Consider the following 19,414-nt stretch of genomic DNA (forward strand, 5'->3'; position numbering starts at 1 on the left):
AAATTTTAATCCTAACTTGTACATGTATACTAAGAGGCTTAATCATATATAGTTTGCCGTTATTTATTTATAATACTTTGGTTTGCATTTTACCCATCTCTGCAGTGATCCTGGTTAATCATATACCTATACAATTTTAATACGACATGAATATTTTCTTGCTACAGTTACTTTTCCGCATTAAATTTAATATAATGTAAAAGTGTATAAAAAGGTTATCGACACATCGGTGTTTCGTTTTTTTTAAATATTTTTAAAATCAAGATTATTACTATCGTTTTAGATTTATTGCACGCGAAATAGACGTGTCTGTATAAAATTTTATTGGAAAAAAGTGTATCTCAAAAATTGGAAGACGGCGTAAATTTTGTTTATTCAAGCGTTAATTATCTTATATGTATGTATATTCATTATAAATTGTTTATATTGCAATTATAATTAATGTACAATAAATAGCAAATTTTTTTTACTCTAAAAATTTTTTCTTTTTTTTTTTCTTTCGTACTCTATTTTAATTTTTCAATTGCAAATATAGTGTATATTTATAATAATATCACGATGAAAACTTGTATAAAAACATATAAACCTATATGCCAGTTTCATCCTTCGTTTCGTCTAATTGTAGTTACATTTAAAAACGTCGCTACTACTATCATATCGAACGAGTTTCCTTATTTTTGATTTGAGATTCATTGCATTTAATTCAACATGAATGATCATTGTTACAATAATAATGATTATTAACGATAATTATGGACGTACGACAGTAAATCAGAAAAAAAGTGTGATGATCACGTGAAATATGTGTAATTCATTGTAAAAGGTGCGTGTTGTGAACTTATAATAATATCAACGTGCGACGTGCATGTAAAAGTGGTAATTCAAATTTCATTAAATTTGGTTGGACAATTATAATATCAAAAGTATATCGCTATAATTAGTAAGAAAAATATATGAACTTCATATGTCTTATTCGAGATTTACTCGATACTTATTGTTCAGGTAGAATGGTGAAAAGATGATGAAAATGATTTGAATGTCGGATAAATAATTGTCTAAATTTAATAGGAAGATCGGTACAGCAGTTAAGATACCAATAGATGCTGAATCATTTGAGCAAGTGATACAATGTCAACAAAAAGGAAAAAATTATTGGAGAAATTTCTTCAAGTCTTATATTTCTCTTGTCTCGGTGAGAATAATTTTTATTTCAAAAGTTATGCATTAAAAGTTGCCAAATAATAAGTCTCAGAAAATTCTCAAATCGGAAAGTTTCAACAGTTATGAGAGGAGAATAAAACTCGAAAAGGGCCGTGCATCCGTAAAAATCTCTAGTTCCTTCGAATTTGTTTAATTAATGTTCTCTCCAAAATGCTCCAAATCATTCTACATTTTTCTAAAATCCTTAATCGACTCGTAACAATTTCTTTCTTCTATCAGGTTCTGGATTTCGCTGGAATTAATTTTCCTGTACCTACTTTTTGTTGAAAAAGTGTAATTTTTTGCGAATTCTAGAAAATGTTGTTGCAATTTGCTAATGTTAATCCATTTTTGTTTGGAGAATATCCGAATGTCTAATATTTCTTTGCGTAATTCATACTTCGTATAAATTTTTTCCAACGATCATAAAGCATTGCGTTTATCTGAACTTTTGGATTTGTAATAAACCGAACGAAACGATAATTTTTGTTGCAAACAACAGCTGGTGGGTCACGCTCTTCGAATAACTTACACACAAATTCCCCGACTTTTCCTGACCGAATTATAATTTTTCCCTCCGAATTAATAATGGCAATTCGACATCTAACAAATTATAAAGTTTCCAGTCAATCGGTACTAAAAAATACGTTTATGATCTGTTTAATAGTCATGGAACCAAGCACACGGACAAAAACTGTTATTTGATTTTTCGTTTTTGTGAGGACAGCTTTATCTTTTTTTATTGATACCTCCACAAGATTCCCTGACTTTTCCCTGACTTGCCTGACCATTTTTCGAATTCCCAGTGGGCACGATGAATTAAAAATCTACAAAACAATACAGAAAAAGAATTTCACAATCGTTTAAGCAAAAGCTGAATGACATGAAGAAACACGGAGAAATGACAAAGTTAAAAAATACGGAGCTAACAAGAGAAATTTTCTTTGCAAAGTCCCAATGTATAAAGCGTTTCTATCAAGATATTTTCCATAGTTGGGCAGAGAAATTCGTAAAAAAAAACATTCCACTAAAAGTGAATTCTATATCATTCGGAACCCACGCTTCCATGTCTCAAATTTTTCAAAATCAGTCGTTTGTGCAGCTGGCTAAACGTACCGCTCTAATTTCTCCCATCAATGAAGCGAAAGAAGAATCCATATTGAGGCACGGTGCAATTGTCGGGACACAAAACTAAAACAGCGCAACACTATTTCGTTAAATCTCAAATCACGGTATCCTGATAAGCAGGCGGACCGCTGAGAACAAACTGACGTTGGCTTTGCCTGACAATGTCGGTTCGACTGGGAACTTGAGGCGTAGCTCTGACCCCGTGATAATTGCTGTAGCTAGACCTGGCACTGGCGGGCCTGTTGCTGTAAACATCGTCCAAATCCTCCCCGTTCAAACTCTGCGTACTCGTTTGTTGAAAAGTTGGATTACTCTGGCCCTGCCACTGCATGCTGGCCTCGGTCGAACGCCAATTGTCAGTCAGGTTCCTCGTCGAAGTTGCATTAACGTCCCAATTCTGGTTGGCGGTTTCATTGGTCGGATTAGCATTCGAACAGTTCGAGTCCTGGTTCCATAAAGTGGGCACCGATATGGCCATGTTGACAGCCTCTGGTTGCCATTTTGGATTCCTGGTCCTGTCCCTGTCCCAAGTGTTGGAGATCCTGTCATAGTTCAGTGTTTCGTGAGACAGTGAGTTCACGTTTTGGTTTGTCAAATTACTCGGCTGCGTATTGGCGTAGAGATTTTCTTGCTGATCTATTATTCTGTTGACCGGATTCTTGCGCCGCGATTGACGCACAGAACTCCTTCGACTCGACCTCCGCGTTCCGTCCCTCGATATCACAGAGCGACGTTTTACTCTCCTGGGTGTCATCGGCTTTGGAGATATGTTCTCGTCGTTTGTCGATGGCTCCGGTTGAGAATACTCGATGCTGTACAACGGCCTTGGCTGCTTTTTCTTTTTACTCTTCTTATCTTTAGTTTGTACTGCTGCAATGGAAATAAAAATTATACCACACATCTCAAAGGATTTTCAACGTCCATAGAATACTCTCTGACGTTTCCAACATTCAGGGTTATCACATTTTATGCAATAAAAAATGTGACGGGAATTGTTTTTTCATATGTTGATGACAATTAGGTTTTTTAAAGGTTACTAAGAATTCTTATTCTTCTCAATAGAGGAATTACTTGGGAATTTTTTTAAGCAAAAATTAAAGAGGTATGTTGTGTTTCTATTACAAATCGCCATTGAATTCAATTTCTGCGGTTTGACATTGATAATTTCATCAAATGAAAATAACTTCATTAAGTATTTTATTTGAAATAAAACATTTGTTTTAGAAGCCCTGGATCTCTAGAACTTTTTCAACACAAAAATCTATACTCCGAGCAAAATGTTACATTATCTCAACACTGAGATGATAAAATTGATTGAAAGCTAATAATAGTTGAAAATTTATACCAATCCCCATTCTTGAACTAGAAGTAAAAATATTCGGTTTAACAATTATGTCAGTTTTTTTAACAGTGCATTTATTCCAAGTTTATGAACTCCCTTATTGTTAAGTTGCCGAACACATTTCTTCACAGAAAATTAAAAACGGTGAGCGTATGAGAAGAAAATATTAAACAAATAGAGGAAAAAAATAAAATAAAACGCAGAAAGAGACAGAGGAATGTGTTTTAAATATGTGTCCACCAAAAAACCGAAGCAGAAAAACCGTGTTAGATAGGGAGTGGGGGTAATATCCAGTATAATATACGTAATGAGGGAACGAGTTAATAAATAAAAAAGCAAGCGGTATAGTATGTTGTTTGCATAGCACATTTATTCTTGTCATTATTGTTCAAAATAATTACTCTACTATAATAAAATATACATACACACATATGTATATATGCGCGTGTGCGTATACGTGTATAGTACACAGGACGATGTTTATTACTGTTACATCGATATATAAAAATTTCAAACATACTATTAAAAACACATGCCTACTGCATGCCTTATAAATTACACCCAGCCAAACTAATTTTTAATTACCATTAAAGAAGAAAACAAATTGAACCAAGTAATACTAGGATGAAAACTAATTTAGGTATGAATTACATGTGCCCAAGTGTGAATATGATGATTGGCGATAATGATAAAATAAAAAGACATAACTTAAGGAAACGTTCAGCTCAAATATTAAATAATCAGCTAAAAGCTCGGGACGACTGCACTTTACGTTTGAAATGTCAACGTACTTCGGTGATATTTGTGAATGAACGGAAAGTTTTTACCGATTCATCAATCTCAGGTTTCTTTTTTCAACTATTTATTTATTTATTTATTTATTCGTCTTTACGTTTATTTTTAAGCGCAAATTGACTAGCCACGTTGTCTGAATTGTGTATTATATTGCAAAAACGTTAACGCACGGTGTATGTATAGGTTTTAAAAATGGAAGGTAAAATTCCCAACAGTTAAAGCTTCCACGGTGAGAAAAAAGTTACAGTGAAATAGAATGGAGTAAAAATATACGTTGTGATCGAAATAAATCTATAACAAAGAAAATAATTATTATTAACGTCAATTATGTCTTACTATTTATATCACATATATTTGCTACGTGAAGTTGCAACTACATACTGTTTAAAATCTGTACTCACAGTATTGGAATGTTAAAGCTAAAAGTGATCAAGTAAAAATTTATTTTTAATAAATATATCATAATCTCCGTATATGTATGTTACATACCTACGCGTATAGATACTTCGTTCAAGTCTTTGAAACTATCCTCTATTTCAAACTTCTTTCCAAAGTCTTTTAATGTAGCACGATATCTGTCTTACTTCCTACATTAACTCCCAATGAATTATACAACGAAATTTCTGAATGCGATTTTTTTTACACCACGATAAAAACAAGAATGAAACAAATCACTCTAATGCCGAGTTAAATAAAATGCGCAACGCATCAGTGCTGCATATGAATAATTTAATAAACAAAGTTATATAAGCTCCAAATAAAAGTCATGCACTACGGTTTAAAAAATTGTCGTTGAAATAAATTAAAAACAGTACCTATACGCACCATAAGCTTTCAGACTGTCAATAATACATATTACAACTGAAAACGGAAGTAGAAACTGCGACGGGTAAGAAAAATAGGAAAAAACAATGCTCTAATGAAAATCTACGACCGAATGAAGTAGGGAAATTAATTTCTTTTCCAATCAAGGAAATGAAGAAATTCTCTACAACTGTAGGAATCAAAATGAATTTAAGAACTTATAGTTGAGTTCAAATCCTCAACATTGTTAATACTATGCTCCGTCACATGCAAATATTTATACTTGTTTATGCATGTGAAATAAAAAATATCAAGAAATCCAATCGCATTTATTTCAAATTATCAGCGATACTGATGCGACAAACCAAGTAGAAGGAACTAAAAATCTAGCTAAATTAACGTTCTGCTTATCTGAATTATTTGGCAAGTATAGGAATTGAACAATTGTGCCTGCGTCCGAAACGCGATTGTTGAAAGAGAGAAGAGAAAGAAAAGAAAACAAAAGTCAGTGTAGCTCATTTCTAATTATTATTTGTTAAAAACATACTGTTGAAAAGCATTTGGTGCTATTTTGTTCGGTGCGTAAACTAGGAATTGACTGATTCAATAATCTATGAACTAGTTGAACTAAAAATTATTCCCATACAACGATAACGGTCTACTCTCTCTCTTGGAACCCTTTGCTCTGTTCTGAGTGTCAGTCGTGTCGTTTACGTTAACGGCTAGCCTAGGGTCAGAATAAAACGATCTTAGAGGCTGCTCGCGAACGTGGTCGGTAAAAATCCGAGGCTTGTAAGAATTTCTGTGCTGTTTATTAGCTGCGGTGCGAGCAGGCCTCATTTTAGCTGATACGACCGGGCTGTATTTTGATGAATGCGGATAATAATGTTTGCTTTTTTGATATCTACCCTTGGCAGCGCCGTCTAAAGAATCATACTCGTCACAGGGTGAAACAGACCTCTGCAAATAATCTAGGGGATTTGAATAATCAATGGGATACTCTACGTTATGCCTGGCTGAGTTATCTCTGTCGACAACGTTTCTTACGACTGATAAATTACTCTTGTTACTTCTGGCAGTGTTATTTCTAGATGATGCGTTTCTACTTCGCGCAGTCGACGTGTTAAACACCATCATATCGCTGTTCTTAGCGTGACGATGATTGTCTGAGCGGTTTAAAGATCGCTGCGAACTTCCCGCGGTACCTGACCAGCCGCTTTTATTAGTGTTCAAACTTTTCGTGTTAGAATTATTATAGGGTGGCGGCGGAAGAGCCGAATAGCTGACGTACATGGGATGTAACGGCGTGTGGCCAGCCAACCCAAAGTCACCGCCTCCGACAAAGTCAACTGAAATTTTACCCATACCACGTACGATTAGATATTATTTATGTAAACATATATATGATTTCATTTCGTCAATTTGACGATCTTTTCAGCTCCGTAAATTCGACACGCGCGTAACAGAAAATACAATTATATACATATAATACACTTTTCTTTTTGTTGGATATAAATTACCAAAGAGCACTGGTACAGCTCATCAGTGATTATTACTTCCAATACTCAAACATTTTCAAGTCACAAGCAAGCTGCACGATCTCAAATGACTTATGATTAATTAATTTCACCCGCGGGAATTTACTATCGTCGAAAGCTGGTTTCAAGCAATTAACTAACAGTATTAAATTTGATGACAGTTCGTTTTTTTTTTTTTATTGAAATGTCTTGATTATTGCGACGTTTTCTATCGACGGTTTATCTGATTTTCATTGTTAAACTTAATATTTTAGCAAACATAGATCTAAACTGTTTTAATCGAACAAATAGATGTAAAACTTTGCAAAAATGTGTCAAATCCAATTTTGTACTGCAATAAGAGCTATTGAAATAGTAAATTTGATTGCTCTGTGAAATGTAGGAAATTAAATTTCCGAGGTGCCCAAATAATCAGAATATCGCTGAATTTCTAACTTCAATATGTCAATTGTTCGAGCTGTGTCAGTACTCTTCAATAATGCAGAAGTAAAGGGATGTAAATTCGTCGATATTTGTTGCTGAAAGCACATATAAGAAAAAGAAAAAGAAAAAAAAAGCGATTCAAAATTTCGAAAGTAACGAAAATATATGTATTTTAATACCGTCAATCGCAATAGGAAATATATTTCAGAATTCTAAATACTGATACATGGTATATACCGCTAATTACAAATTACTAAACGTAGGTATGTACTTTTGCATGCTAATGTAACAACAAATAACAACTAATATCGTGCAAATGATGTCCGATTAATTGGATAGGATGCACTTACCAAAGTGGTGGGTCAAATCCACCAATGAAATCAACTGTAACCGATAACCCTTTCAGTTGCAATCACAAATTAAAGCACAACAGTGATTATACCCTAAAATACGCTACGGGTATTTATATTTTTTAACTATATTTCGTATATTCTCCAGCTATTTGTTCAAATTCAAATATCTCGATTTTGGCTACGTTGAAGAAAAATAATAGATGTATAAAAATGTTGATTGCGATTATAGATTCATTTATCAATTATTTTGAATTGACAAATGATTTGCAGCAGAAAAATGAGAACAAAAAGGCAGAATAAATTAATCAAATAAAACGATAAAAACTTCACCTAAGATCGAGATATTTTTTTCTTAGCTCCTTATTTAGAGATCTTGTATTTCTTACTGAATTGTTAGTATATCAGGAAATGATATGACGGCTGTGATTACGCAGAAAGTTATAGTTTTAGTGGTCAAGAAAAAGAAAATCCAACACCAAACCACATCCTACGAGATAAAATTTGATTCATATTACTGAGGCAATAAACCTCAGGCCTTCTCCTTTGAAACATTGCAATTTATGATGATCGATACTAAATTCTAGGAATGTGCTCATCACGCACTAATAATTTTATTTATGAAAAGAACAGTAAAACGTATCGTCGGTTTTTCTTGTTAAATAATTTGTTTTGTATCTAATCTGTTTGTTGATTTTAATAATACAGAAGAAGAAAACGAGTTATAAATAATTGTAATTTCACATTACGTATTAAAACAAAGTAGGGAAATATTTTTACTGTTAAATACTCACAGCTATCATCTTCCTCAAGAAAAACCCGACTCAAGCAAATTCCACCGACTATCGCCATCAGCTGCAAAGTATAAAATTCATTTTGAAAATAGAAAAATGATGCATAAGATCGATACTGTTTTTCTTTCACAATGTTCTTTGTCAACTACACAATGTCAGATAATTACCGCCAAAAGACATTGCGTTCCAGCATGAAAAACTTCGATTACTTGATAATCCAAGATACAGTCAGTAACATTGGCGGGTTTTGGTGGTCTGGATGATTCTTCTTGTTCCGTTACATTGTATGTAGCCTTGCATCCCGGTCCATTAGCTTGCCACCAGGAAAAGCTACCAGTGCCCAGATTCAGGACATCGCTGTCCTAAAAAAGTGAACACTTATTATCATGAGCATTATTCGAATCAATATAAATGACTTCTTTATACCGGATATTCATTTTCTTGTAAGAAAAGAATGTGAACCAAAAATATTCTGACAAAATGGAAGAAAATTCGACGAATTTCAATATAAAAGTACTTTAATATATCAAAGAATTATCGAATATACAATCAAACTTCTTTGAACAATTAATTTCAATAAGTCGTATCATTTCTTTTAATAAACTTGATGAGAAATCAGCAATTATATTAAATTACGCTGACTGGTTGTTCAGTTGCTCTAAATATGGTCAATTCATTTGCCACGTTCTAGTAATGACAAACTTGCCTATCTACTTACCTTGTCCAAAATTCCAACACTGAGATAAAAACATATCAAAAATATGTTCCACCCAAGCCAGAGTATGTTCCATACACAATACTGGAAGTAAAAAGAAAGATAATGAGATTAATGTAAATATGAAAGATCAGTATATTGAAATAACGGGTTGGGGTAAAAAACTAGAATTTCCAATTGATGAAACGACCAGAATATCGAATTCTCATAAACGCGAAAATCCTCTTCATAGAATTGAAAATGTGACAAGTTCAATTACTGAAAACTGAAAATGTAGAAAGTCTCACAAATCAGTAAACGATTCTATATTATCGAGAGGAATTCTGACGATTCTACAGTTTGCCATTCTATGGTCTGACTTTTCTAAACTCTTACTTCTCCATACTTTAACTTTCAACATTTTTAAATTCTATAAATTAAATTTTTGCTTCACTAATAATTCGATATTGTGGCTCTTCAATTTTGTGATTTTTCTATATTTTTACCCCCACCTGGAATAACACTAGAGAATGGGAAAGATTTTTATTCCCAACATAATTCGATCACATTTAAGCCGCTCTTTCATCACAAAAAAAAATGAAATACACTTATCTTTCTCAGGGTTATCATATAGTAATGTGTGTTGCATATAATGATGTAATGCATAAAAGTGTGTCCACACAAAGTCAGAAAAGACCAAGTATCGATTATAAAAAATATAAAAGTTGGATTGTTGAATAGCTGCTTTGATGGAAATTTGGATTTGAAAATTGCAGTAACGTAATCAACATTTTTGGAGAAAAGAAATTTCACAATTTTTGAAATTTTTATATATAACACTGTACACAAATGAAATTTTAATCATTTGCAGGGTCTTTTACAAGGTGTAAATTCAAGTTTAAAAGGTAAAAACAAAGATTTATAGAAAGTGAATAATGAGAAAAAACCATCATGCTGAGTTTGCAAAAATTTTGAAAACTACAATCACAGTGTTACAATATTCAATGATTATTGTTCATCTATTACATGCATATAAGGCATCCACGCTATTAAGCTAAGATAAATAAACAGGAAAGAAGTGAGGTATAGAAGAAATGAGCCGAGTGTGTTTTTTTCGTTTCTCTATTTCATCACCCAGTCATTAATACCGTAAATCATGTGAATACTCACCACTATAATGTATTTAGGCCGATACTGAAACGCTCCAAAAAATCCGAGAATAACGAATATAATGTTGAAGAAATTGACCAGTATCGGCGCCCACATGAAACCAAGGGAGTCGAACACCTGACGCTCTATTGTTGTGATCTGTTGATGCGAGTGAAAAAGAAAAAAAAATAAACAAAATAAATAAATGAATAGAAAAAAAAAAAATAATGTATCTGCAAAATTCATGGGGTAAAAAGTAGGAGTACAAATTTGACAATTCTGTAAGATCAGACACACATTATATCGCTGCCCAAAATTGGTTGTTTGGTGCTCGTTTATTTTATTCATCAACTTATTACATGTTGTACTCATGAGTAAGACGGCAATGTGATGTCATAGCTGAGAGAACAGACGAAAAGCTTTAAATAAACGGCGCTCTATCAATCCCCATATATATGTATACAAGTCCCTTGATTTGTGTTTAATTTTTTTGTGGCTCAATTTCAGTCAGAACTAATTGGTCGGTGCTCTGAATACTTGTGCAGCTGGATTAATGCTATCGTGACAGTTTAAATAAGTTATTTACACAGCTATGCAACATAAATACATACGGCTATGAATGCGCGCAAAATTATCTTTTATTATATATTTTCAATTATTGCGTAAGGAAGGGTTGGATCTATTCTACGATAATGAAGATAAAAAGTTTTTTTTTAAAATACCCCGATTCTCCCCATCGTTTCAGCCGCGTTTGTCACGCAATGCAAAATCAGTTCGCGGCATTTTACATACGGCGTGCAACAATGAAAAAGCGTTTTTTTTTTAAAAGATAAGTGCGAGCGGAACAGATATGATCCGGAAAAATAGAAAAATAAAAAAAAAAACGCGCGATTGCATCTGGTGCGATCTGATAAAGCGAATCGAAGCTATGTGAATTTAACACACGTTGAAGTTTGCGATTTATCTACATGATGAATGAAATACTTATAGATTGTTTGCCGATAATACCTGGAGCTAGTTTAGTTTTGATTTTTCAGTTGTTACCCTTCTTTGTTTCTCAAGACCGTGGCGTTTGTCTTCGGAAACAAAAAAGAATGAACAGTATTGAGTATATTTTTACCGGATTTTGAAAAGTAAACTGTGACGAGTTTCTATTAGATCATACCCATGACTCAATGCCGTTTCAGGGAATTGAATTTACTTAGGTAAACTAGCTGCCGATATGTTAATTAAGTTCGCGACAAATGCAGTTTATAGGAAGTTATTATACTCACAAGCTGAAGGATGCATATTGTCAGTAGAAAGTGCCTTCTGCTACAAATTCCCATGTCATTGGGACCAATTAATTTTAATCAATCAGACCGGATCGCGCTCTAAAAATACTGTGATATTATTACTTTTGTCACAAAATCATCACTACGGATGGTTCCTGATGATGCTACGGCGCTGCCATTTTTCAACCAACACTTGTTGTTCTAACATCACAAGTGACATCTGTTCACTTTCTATTGTACCGAGTCAACCACCTGCTGCCACCTGCGCATTGAAGCCGTGCAACTGAGGAAGCTCTAATCCACGGTCTTACATACAGGTCTAGAAACCCCGGTGGTGGGGGTATAATAAGTGAAAGATGAGTGAATATTTTTGCCCCATATTGAAAAACATTTTGGATGAAACTATAAATTATGAAAAAACTTTTCCACCATTCAGCTAAATACCGAAATTTACAAAATTTTTATTTTAAATGCAGCGTTCCAAAATAATACGATATAATCGACTAATCGATTAATTTTTACCGATTCAATCGAAATTAACTAATCACGTGGCTCACTGTGTATGCCATCGTGTTAAAGTGACAGAACTTACAGCACGTATACACAGAAATGGGGTTTTGTTGTTTTTGTAAGAAAATAGAGAAAATACATTCGTCGGTGCATTTCTTCAAGTAGGTATACAATGAAAAAGAGAAAAAAATGGTTCATGCAACCATTTTCCAGCGCTTCGTTTAAACTAGCACAACTTGATGAAAATTGTTTTCTTTTAATCTATTAATGGGCAACAAAAGTTAAAAACAAGAAAGAAACTTGGCGCTGATAGGTACAATCCTCAAAGTAAAACTGTAAAATAAATGAAAACAATATAAAAATAGAAAAAGTTCAAAATTAAATACAGAGAAAGAATAACAATATATCGTCCAACAAAGAGTCATTCATTTTTTGGCTGACCATGAGCGTGATATGACAGTTATTTCTATGTTCGTCCGCAGGTTTCCTAAGCAAAATTACAAGGAATGGGTGAAAAATATGGGTCGGGAAGATTGGGTACCAAAGAAGTATGATACCTTGTGCTCGGATCACTTTACCATCGATTGTTTTGATTATGGAGAATATCGGGTTCGATTGAGAAAAGGAGTTGTACCAACAATTTTTGGACACATTGATAATGGAAAAAGTACTTACATTTACAAAAAGTTTTTATCACTATGGACAGCTGAGAAGTATCTGCAGCTAAAAAATTCCCTTATTCATAGCTCGTCGACTGCATCTATTTGCTGGTTAATGCAGTTTCCTTCACTAAAAATGATTTTAGACCATCATAAGGAAGCAGTTATTTTCCCCCGAGAAATAACCAACTGCAGAAACAAAAACTTGGATTTAAAATCTGACACCAGGAAATTGATGCCAATGATATGTTCCGAGACATCACAGACTCCTTCGTTCACATTCCCTGGTTCTCATGATTGTGAGCAACGCAATGGTAGGATATATAAACAAGAAACGATGTGTTGAATCCTAGAGTAGAATTGAGAAGCTACGCAGTATTTTGACTTTTGTCATGGAAATTTTAGCGTAGTAGATTGTACTATGTTCCAGAATCAGTAAAAGTTATCCATGTAACGTTATAATCTGTATATATTTTAAATAGGTACTGGAATACTTTTTATAGATGTGAATAATACAGAACATTCGCATGGTGAGGATAAAATACTGCCATCTTCGTCGATTGAAGTGGTAACACCGCGTGCTACATCTGCGATACAGGTTACACCAACGACTCGAGAACGTGGGAGACGGTTGGTTCAGCATGATCATCATTACGTTGACACGCCTGAGACATTGAAGAAAAAACTAAATGCTGCTCGTTTACGTATATCAAAGTTCCAGTCTGAAAAAAAGTGTTTGGCACAGCAGGTGAAAAGGTCAAAAGTAGTCATCAAATCAATGAAGTCTGTGATTTTAGCGTTGCAGGAAAAGAAAATGGTCTCCGAAACAGGTTTGTACAGTCTGCAAGGCAGGGAATCGAAACCAGCTCAATTGTTCGTTCGTATGATTGAGAATAAACAAAAACGACATCATGTCAAGAAAAGTACCCACTTGAGCTCCAGAACTTCACTTTAACTGTCCATCTTTAATCCCCAAAAACGTATAATTATATAATATAATAACATCTGTACTGCAATTCCGGTACGGTAGTGTCAATGCAGAACCTGGCTTTTCGGTGGAGTGATTTAAACCTGTAAAACCAAAAAAAAAGACAGGCAAATCAAAACATAAACGTTTGATTTGAGCATTGATGTACGATGAAATCGGAATTAGAAGGACTGCCAAAGATCTTGTCAAAAATTAGGCTGAGAGATAAGAAGAATACTCCAGTTGTTAAATCTTTACATAAAACCCGGTTTGTAGGGTTCTGCTCTGCAGTTGTAGCAATCATTCTACTATATGAGAAGTATGTTAAATGTGAAGCTGCTCCATTACATTATGTACTTATGTACAAAGTAAACTACGATCATGCCGAGCTTTTTTTTTTGTGTCATGAGGAATAGGGACGGATAGTTTTAAATGGTATATTCTATGTCATCTTTGCGATTTTACACAACACTAAGACATTTTCTTAAAATAATTGACTCAGAAGACATTTGTATAATCTGCATTAGTCTACTGGCATGCTGACAGCTGATCAAAAGGAAGCGCATTTAAGCAAGTCATTTCACGAAACAGTCTCGGTAGAAATGTATTTATATTTTATTGAGTTCTTTACAATATTATTATTATGTATTCTGTATAATATTCCCTTTACAACATTTCCTTTCTGATATTTCGTTCTATTATAATACTGTTCGTGCAATATGTATTTTTTAGTCTTCGTATTCTGATTTCTCACACCATGTTTCACTGAAAATATCAAGTTGATTTATTTTATTTGGTTTGCTACTAAACAATATTTTAATTAATTCGTTTTTTTTTTGTAGAATGTACATCATCATACTATTTTAATGTATCATTTATAATATTCTCTTAATAATGATTCCTATATAAATATTTTTCTTATAATATTTCGGTAATTCCTTTTTAATATCGTTTATAAAATATATATTTTTCGTTCTTGATATCCTTGTTTACAACCCCCATTTGTCATCCCAAATACCAAGGTAATTTCTTTTATCATGGTTTGTTATTAAGCAAAATATTTATTGTTTCGTTTTATTTTCTAAATACTTTCTGCAGTGGATACTTGTTGGTATTGATTTCTCCAATAACATCATCGCTCAAGAGTGCAATATTGTATTTTCTAAATTGCTGGTAAAGACGCATCTTCAATGTTAAACCTATAGAGTAAAGTTCGAAGGCGGAAATTTCGGATGTCTGAATGTCCAGAAATTGAGCTTTGACGTCGACGAAATTTTTTTTCTCTAGCGACGTCATCGATAACCGGCGGCGATGAAAATCAGTTGGTCGAATTCCTCAGTCCGAATATAAACGCCCAGTAGAGCGCTCCGTAGATTTCGAGCACCAGATCCTCTACCTCTTGGATCCTGCGCTCTGGGTCGTCTACCTGGTGAATCTCGACTTCCAGGACTCGCGATCTGTAGTTCCTGGCCTTCGGGTCTTATATCTAGTTACTTTTAAAAATGTCAATGATATGAATAATGTCGTCTAAATTTTGTTTGCGAAATTCACAGAGGTTTTATCAATCTGCAAATATTATTGATATTGACTATTCAATTAATTTAATTACAAATACAGATCATGTGTGTACATACAATTAAAGTTTATTTATAATTATAATCAAATTTACTGTAAGATTTATTACATGCACGGGTACAAAAACAAATCCTATTTTTTAAATTCTTGCTACTGAACGGGCATCTGTTCTTTTTGTAATTTCACTGATTCCCCTTCCTTTCAATCCGATGGTAACGGAATTTTGCATCCCTATTGTTTATTAATTAATAATGTGTGAAGCGCACAGATAATTGCAGTATAGTGGTTCGATTGGTAAAATGATTGCGTCGAATTCTTTTTAGAAAACAGACACAGCATTTCAGATGTCGCCGAAGATTGGTTAGCAATATTTTGAAAATATTTATAAAATGAGCATAAGCAACGGCGTAAGCATTCCATGAACGGATTTGAATTGGTTCTCTAAAGGACAGAAGATAATAATTCTCCCGTCTTCTCTGTCGCTCTAACCATGGAGTGGGGATCACGAGCGGAGAAGAGCGACAGAGAGAGCGGGAGAATTATTATCTCCCGTCCTTCAGAGAACCGATTTAAATATCTTCTGAGCGCCGTGCGGCGTCACTCGTTTCCGAGCAATCAGAGCGAAATCACGCGACTTCAGTATTATTTCAACATTCAAACCGCGTTGTTCAGGTTGTGTGTCACGTTGTTCGATCAGTGAATTTTCCACCATATTTATCTGTAAATAACACACGACGATCAGCGTGTAGCCTAATGAAAAACCGAGTTACTGAAACAAAAACATCCCGCGATCGTTGAAGGTGAATTTCGTGTCCCGAGTCTTCATTGTCTTGTATACCCTCCAATTTCAGTGATGTGTATTTTAGTCTGTGCGTCGAGTGTCAACTTTATTATTTTCTTTAGGTGACTTTCGGCAAATGCGTAGTTGAATTGTTAGCAAGTTTATTCAGTCGGTTCAGACAGCTACAGCACAAAAAGTGAGTGTAGAATCGAGTGTCATTGCGGTGTGGATGTTTGGATTATAAGAGATTAGTGAAGTTCTGAATTATGTAAAAAGTGCGTCGCTTCACCAATTAACCTGAGATGCTACAAGAACTACTACATGTAAAAGTGTGGAGCAGCCCAGAGTCGAGGTAAGAAAACTTATTTTAATTATTGATTGATAATTCAAGGTGGTAAAATTAAAAGCGAACTTTTGTTCTTGCATAACATGCAATGCATAAATATGAAACGAGACAGCGGTAATAATTCAATTAAAAATCGAAAATCCAATCTGCTAAATTAATTCAAATCTTTTGTTTTGTTTTTCACAGATTTAAGCAGCGACTTCCGAGTAACTTTTCTATTTCTCGGCAACGTTGGTGAGTTTGCATGTGTTAGGTTATGGCTATTTCCCTGGTATTCCTTTGTCACGTGGCGTGGCGGTAACAATTGTTACACAAATCTTCGATTTCTTAGCTGCATGGATAGGCTCATTCACGATCGCAACGTGCTTGACTTTCGGTCGAATGATTTTTTTTCGCTACCCAATTTACCGTAGCTTACGTGAAGTTAGAAATTTTGCACGTTGCTAAGAGTGGAATGAGCATCGCGACAGGTAACCATCGCATACTCGGCATTCGCGAGATTGAATTGTGTTTTGCAAATGATGTAATAATCTGCGTTTAAATTTACCGATGATGTCGTTTAAGTGGTGGGTTCACCTGAGGTTTGAACGTATTCAATTATTCACATTATTGTTAAATCGATAAAATTCCAAAGTTTGGCATAACGTAACGTAATCAAATTGCATCTTATATTATATATCATTTTGAGTCATTTGACAGCCAACAAGTATTGATTAACTACAGGCTTAGCTCGCTTTGAAAAATGCTAATTAGGATACAGGATGTTTTTAATCGATTTTACAAAAGGTTAATGTACCGATAGTCTGCCAACATTTACTAAAATAATACATACAATATCAGGGTTGGCGAGATACAACCGCAATACTGTATTCTGAGTAGGCAGACTACGATACAAAAACATTTTGCTCCCAACAGGTAACCAACGAAAATGTAAGTCAGTGACCACGGCGCAAATGATGAAGAATGATGTGTGTTGGAAAAAATGGAGAATCGTTTAGATCGAATATAGGTAACCGGGTAGGTAGGTGGACGTTTTGGGATCCGTCGCGGGGTTTATGCATGTGTGTGTGAGTCTCTCATTTCCGTTGGGAAACAGGCGAGGGTAGGAAGGTCGCGATGTGCCGTGATGTTACTAACTTTTGTAATCCACAGCGTCAAACGATCACAGAAATTTATTTCCCAAACGATTCCGTATTCAAGCCTCTCGACCATTTGTAAGCATTTGAGTATCAAAGAGATTGAATTTCCCGTTTCTTGTCACTCTGCAACCATTTTTCAATCGTTATTCAATTTAATTATTCAGTCATTAGCGATCATCATTCCATTGAATTGATCTCTGTGATCGTCTGAATGGGCAAAACGCATCTCTGGACCATCTATCGCGTTCCGTGGTACGCTAGATGGGGAGAGATGCTGAGCTCGAAGACTTCCCGTCGAAGAGGACCGCCGACCGTCACGCCACACAATAATGCATGCTCTCCAACCTCCCTCCTCATTTCAATTCGATTTGCAATCTGAGAAGAACAATCCGCATAGCAATGTATCTAATTCAGAAAGATGCAGATGTGGATTGGGTTTCTACAGAATTTTCGGGACAAGTCCCAGATAAACAAACTTTTTGACAGTTTAATCTGTCGCGCCTTTTTGCGCGTAGGTTAATCACGAGGACGCAGCTTTGAGCGCGTAAATTAATAACGGGAATCAGACACGTTTTTTTGTGCGTCGATTCTGCAAACAATATACAAAAGAGTTACGCACTTTCGATGTGCTGACTTTTCAGCTCTTCGTTCAATTTTCTAACGAATATCAAAGTTTTCACGTTCTATGGCGCCTTTTGCGCGTGGACTTGATACCCTTCAGTTATAAGAGAAAACACGGCATTTGGAATCCGCCAATTTTTCAACAAATGCACTGAGAAGTACAGAATCTTTGGTCGAAAATGATATTCACTTTAATAACTCAAAGCAGAAATAGATGTAGATTCAAAAAATTTAGAATGTTTTTTATTATAAATACAATTAATAATCGAAGCAACGAATATTAAAATGAATATCATGTTGGACTCGACCCATTTTCTGACAATGTATGCACTTATGTGATCATGCTAACTACACCTTTGTCTGTTTCTGTTATTAAAACCTCTGTCTGTATCAGCTAACCAAACTTTTTGTGTGTTCCAGCTAATCAAACCTTTTGTCTGTTTCAGCTGATCAACCTTCTGTCTCTTTCAGCTAATCAAACTTTTTGTCTGTTTCAGCTAATCTAACCTCTTGCCTGTTTCAGCTAATCAAATCTGCAGTCTGTTTCAACTAATTAAATTGTATATTTTATCGTTAATTATATTTTTTACTTATCTAAGCTAAGTATAATTTTGACCATATCGATATATGTTAGTAATTATATTTGCATCTGTTCCAGGTAACTGAGTTTTAACATTTCACTTTTTAGGCTTACGTCTGGCTTAGGTCTGGTTCAGAGTCAGTCATCTTGGTTTCACCGATACATAGATTTTCAACGATGTAGTTCAGAATCATAATGATCACAACGTATAGTAAAATTTATTCAGCCGTATTTTATTTAATGGTTTTACAGTCTTTTATTGCGATCATTTTAGTGACAGTTTTTTTTCTCAACTCGCTCATAGCTCATGTTTGGTTTGTATTTCACTGTAGAGTTATACAGCTCTAGTATTTTGGTTGTTGTGCTACTATTCTCCGTGGAGTAGGCCTACTGAGGAAACTACGTAAAAAAAACGCTCCGGGTGCTTTACCGCTTGCGGTGGTTAGGAAACGAGCATAAGTGAACTTATTTTCAGAGGTCAAATACTAATAAATTGTAGCTTTTCAAATGACAATTTTATTCTAACGTAAATTTAACTCATTGTCAATAAAACTCATGCTTCGATAGTGTGTAACTCATGTGGAATCGTAATACTTTAGGATTTCTCTAGTTTACTCAGAGTAAATTCCATGTGAATACATTTTTCTTTTTGATGAATTTAATTTCTTAATACAAGTCAACAAGGTGCACATACCTTTGACAATTAAGAGTTTGGAAATTTCAACATCTTTCTCCCTTGCTTGAC

At 34.4% G+C, this 19,414-nt stretch overlaps 1 protein-coding gene across 5 annotated transcripts; it reads right to left on the reverse strand.

The window, feature by feature from the left end:
• Positions 1–1,626: 1,626 nt before the first annotated feature.
• Positions 1,627–11,752, reverse strand: NKAIN (sodium/potassium-transporting ATPase subunit beta-1-interacting protein). Of its 5 annotated transcripts, none has more exons than XM_046613907.2 (7): positions 11,492–11,743; positions 10,239–10,376; positions 9,093–9,173; positions 8,542–8,736; positions 8,375–8,435; positions 7,581–7,614; positions 3,045–3,198 (listed from the first exon to the last, which is right to left on the reverse strand). In XM_046613907.2, exons 1-7 carry the CDS (start codon positions 11,543–11,545, stop codon positions 3,186–3,188), a joined length of 576 nt encoding a protein of 191 aa, XP_046469863.1. In that variant the 5' UTR covers positions 11,546–11,743; the 3' UTR covers positions 3,045–3,185. The 5 variants fall into 5 exon arrangements, with proteins under 5 accessions (XP_046469860.1, XP_046469863.1, XP_046469862.1 ...); XM_046613906.2 differs by lacking the exon at positions 7,581–7,614 and adding an exon at positions 6,561–6,618 and having other exon boundaries at positions 11,492–11,742; XM_046613909.2 differs by lacking the exon at positions 3,045–3,198 and adding an exon at positions 6,484–6,618 and having other exon boundaries at positions 11,492–11,742.
• Between the last annotated feature and the right edge of the window lie 7,662 nt (positions 11,753–19,414).

This window comes from Neodiprion pinetum, chromosome 2 (genome assembly GCF_021155775.2).
Source record: "Neodiprion pinetum isolate iyNeoPine1 chromosome 2, iyNeoPine1.2, whole genome shotgun sequence".
Taxonomy (NCBI): domain Eukaryota; kingdom Metazoa; phylum Arthropoda; class Insecta; order Hymenoptera; family Diprionidae; genus Neodiprion; species Neodiprion pinetum.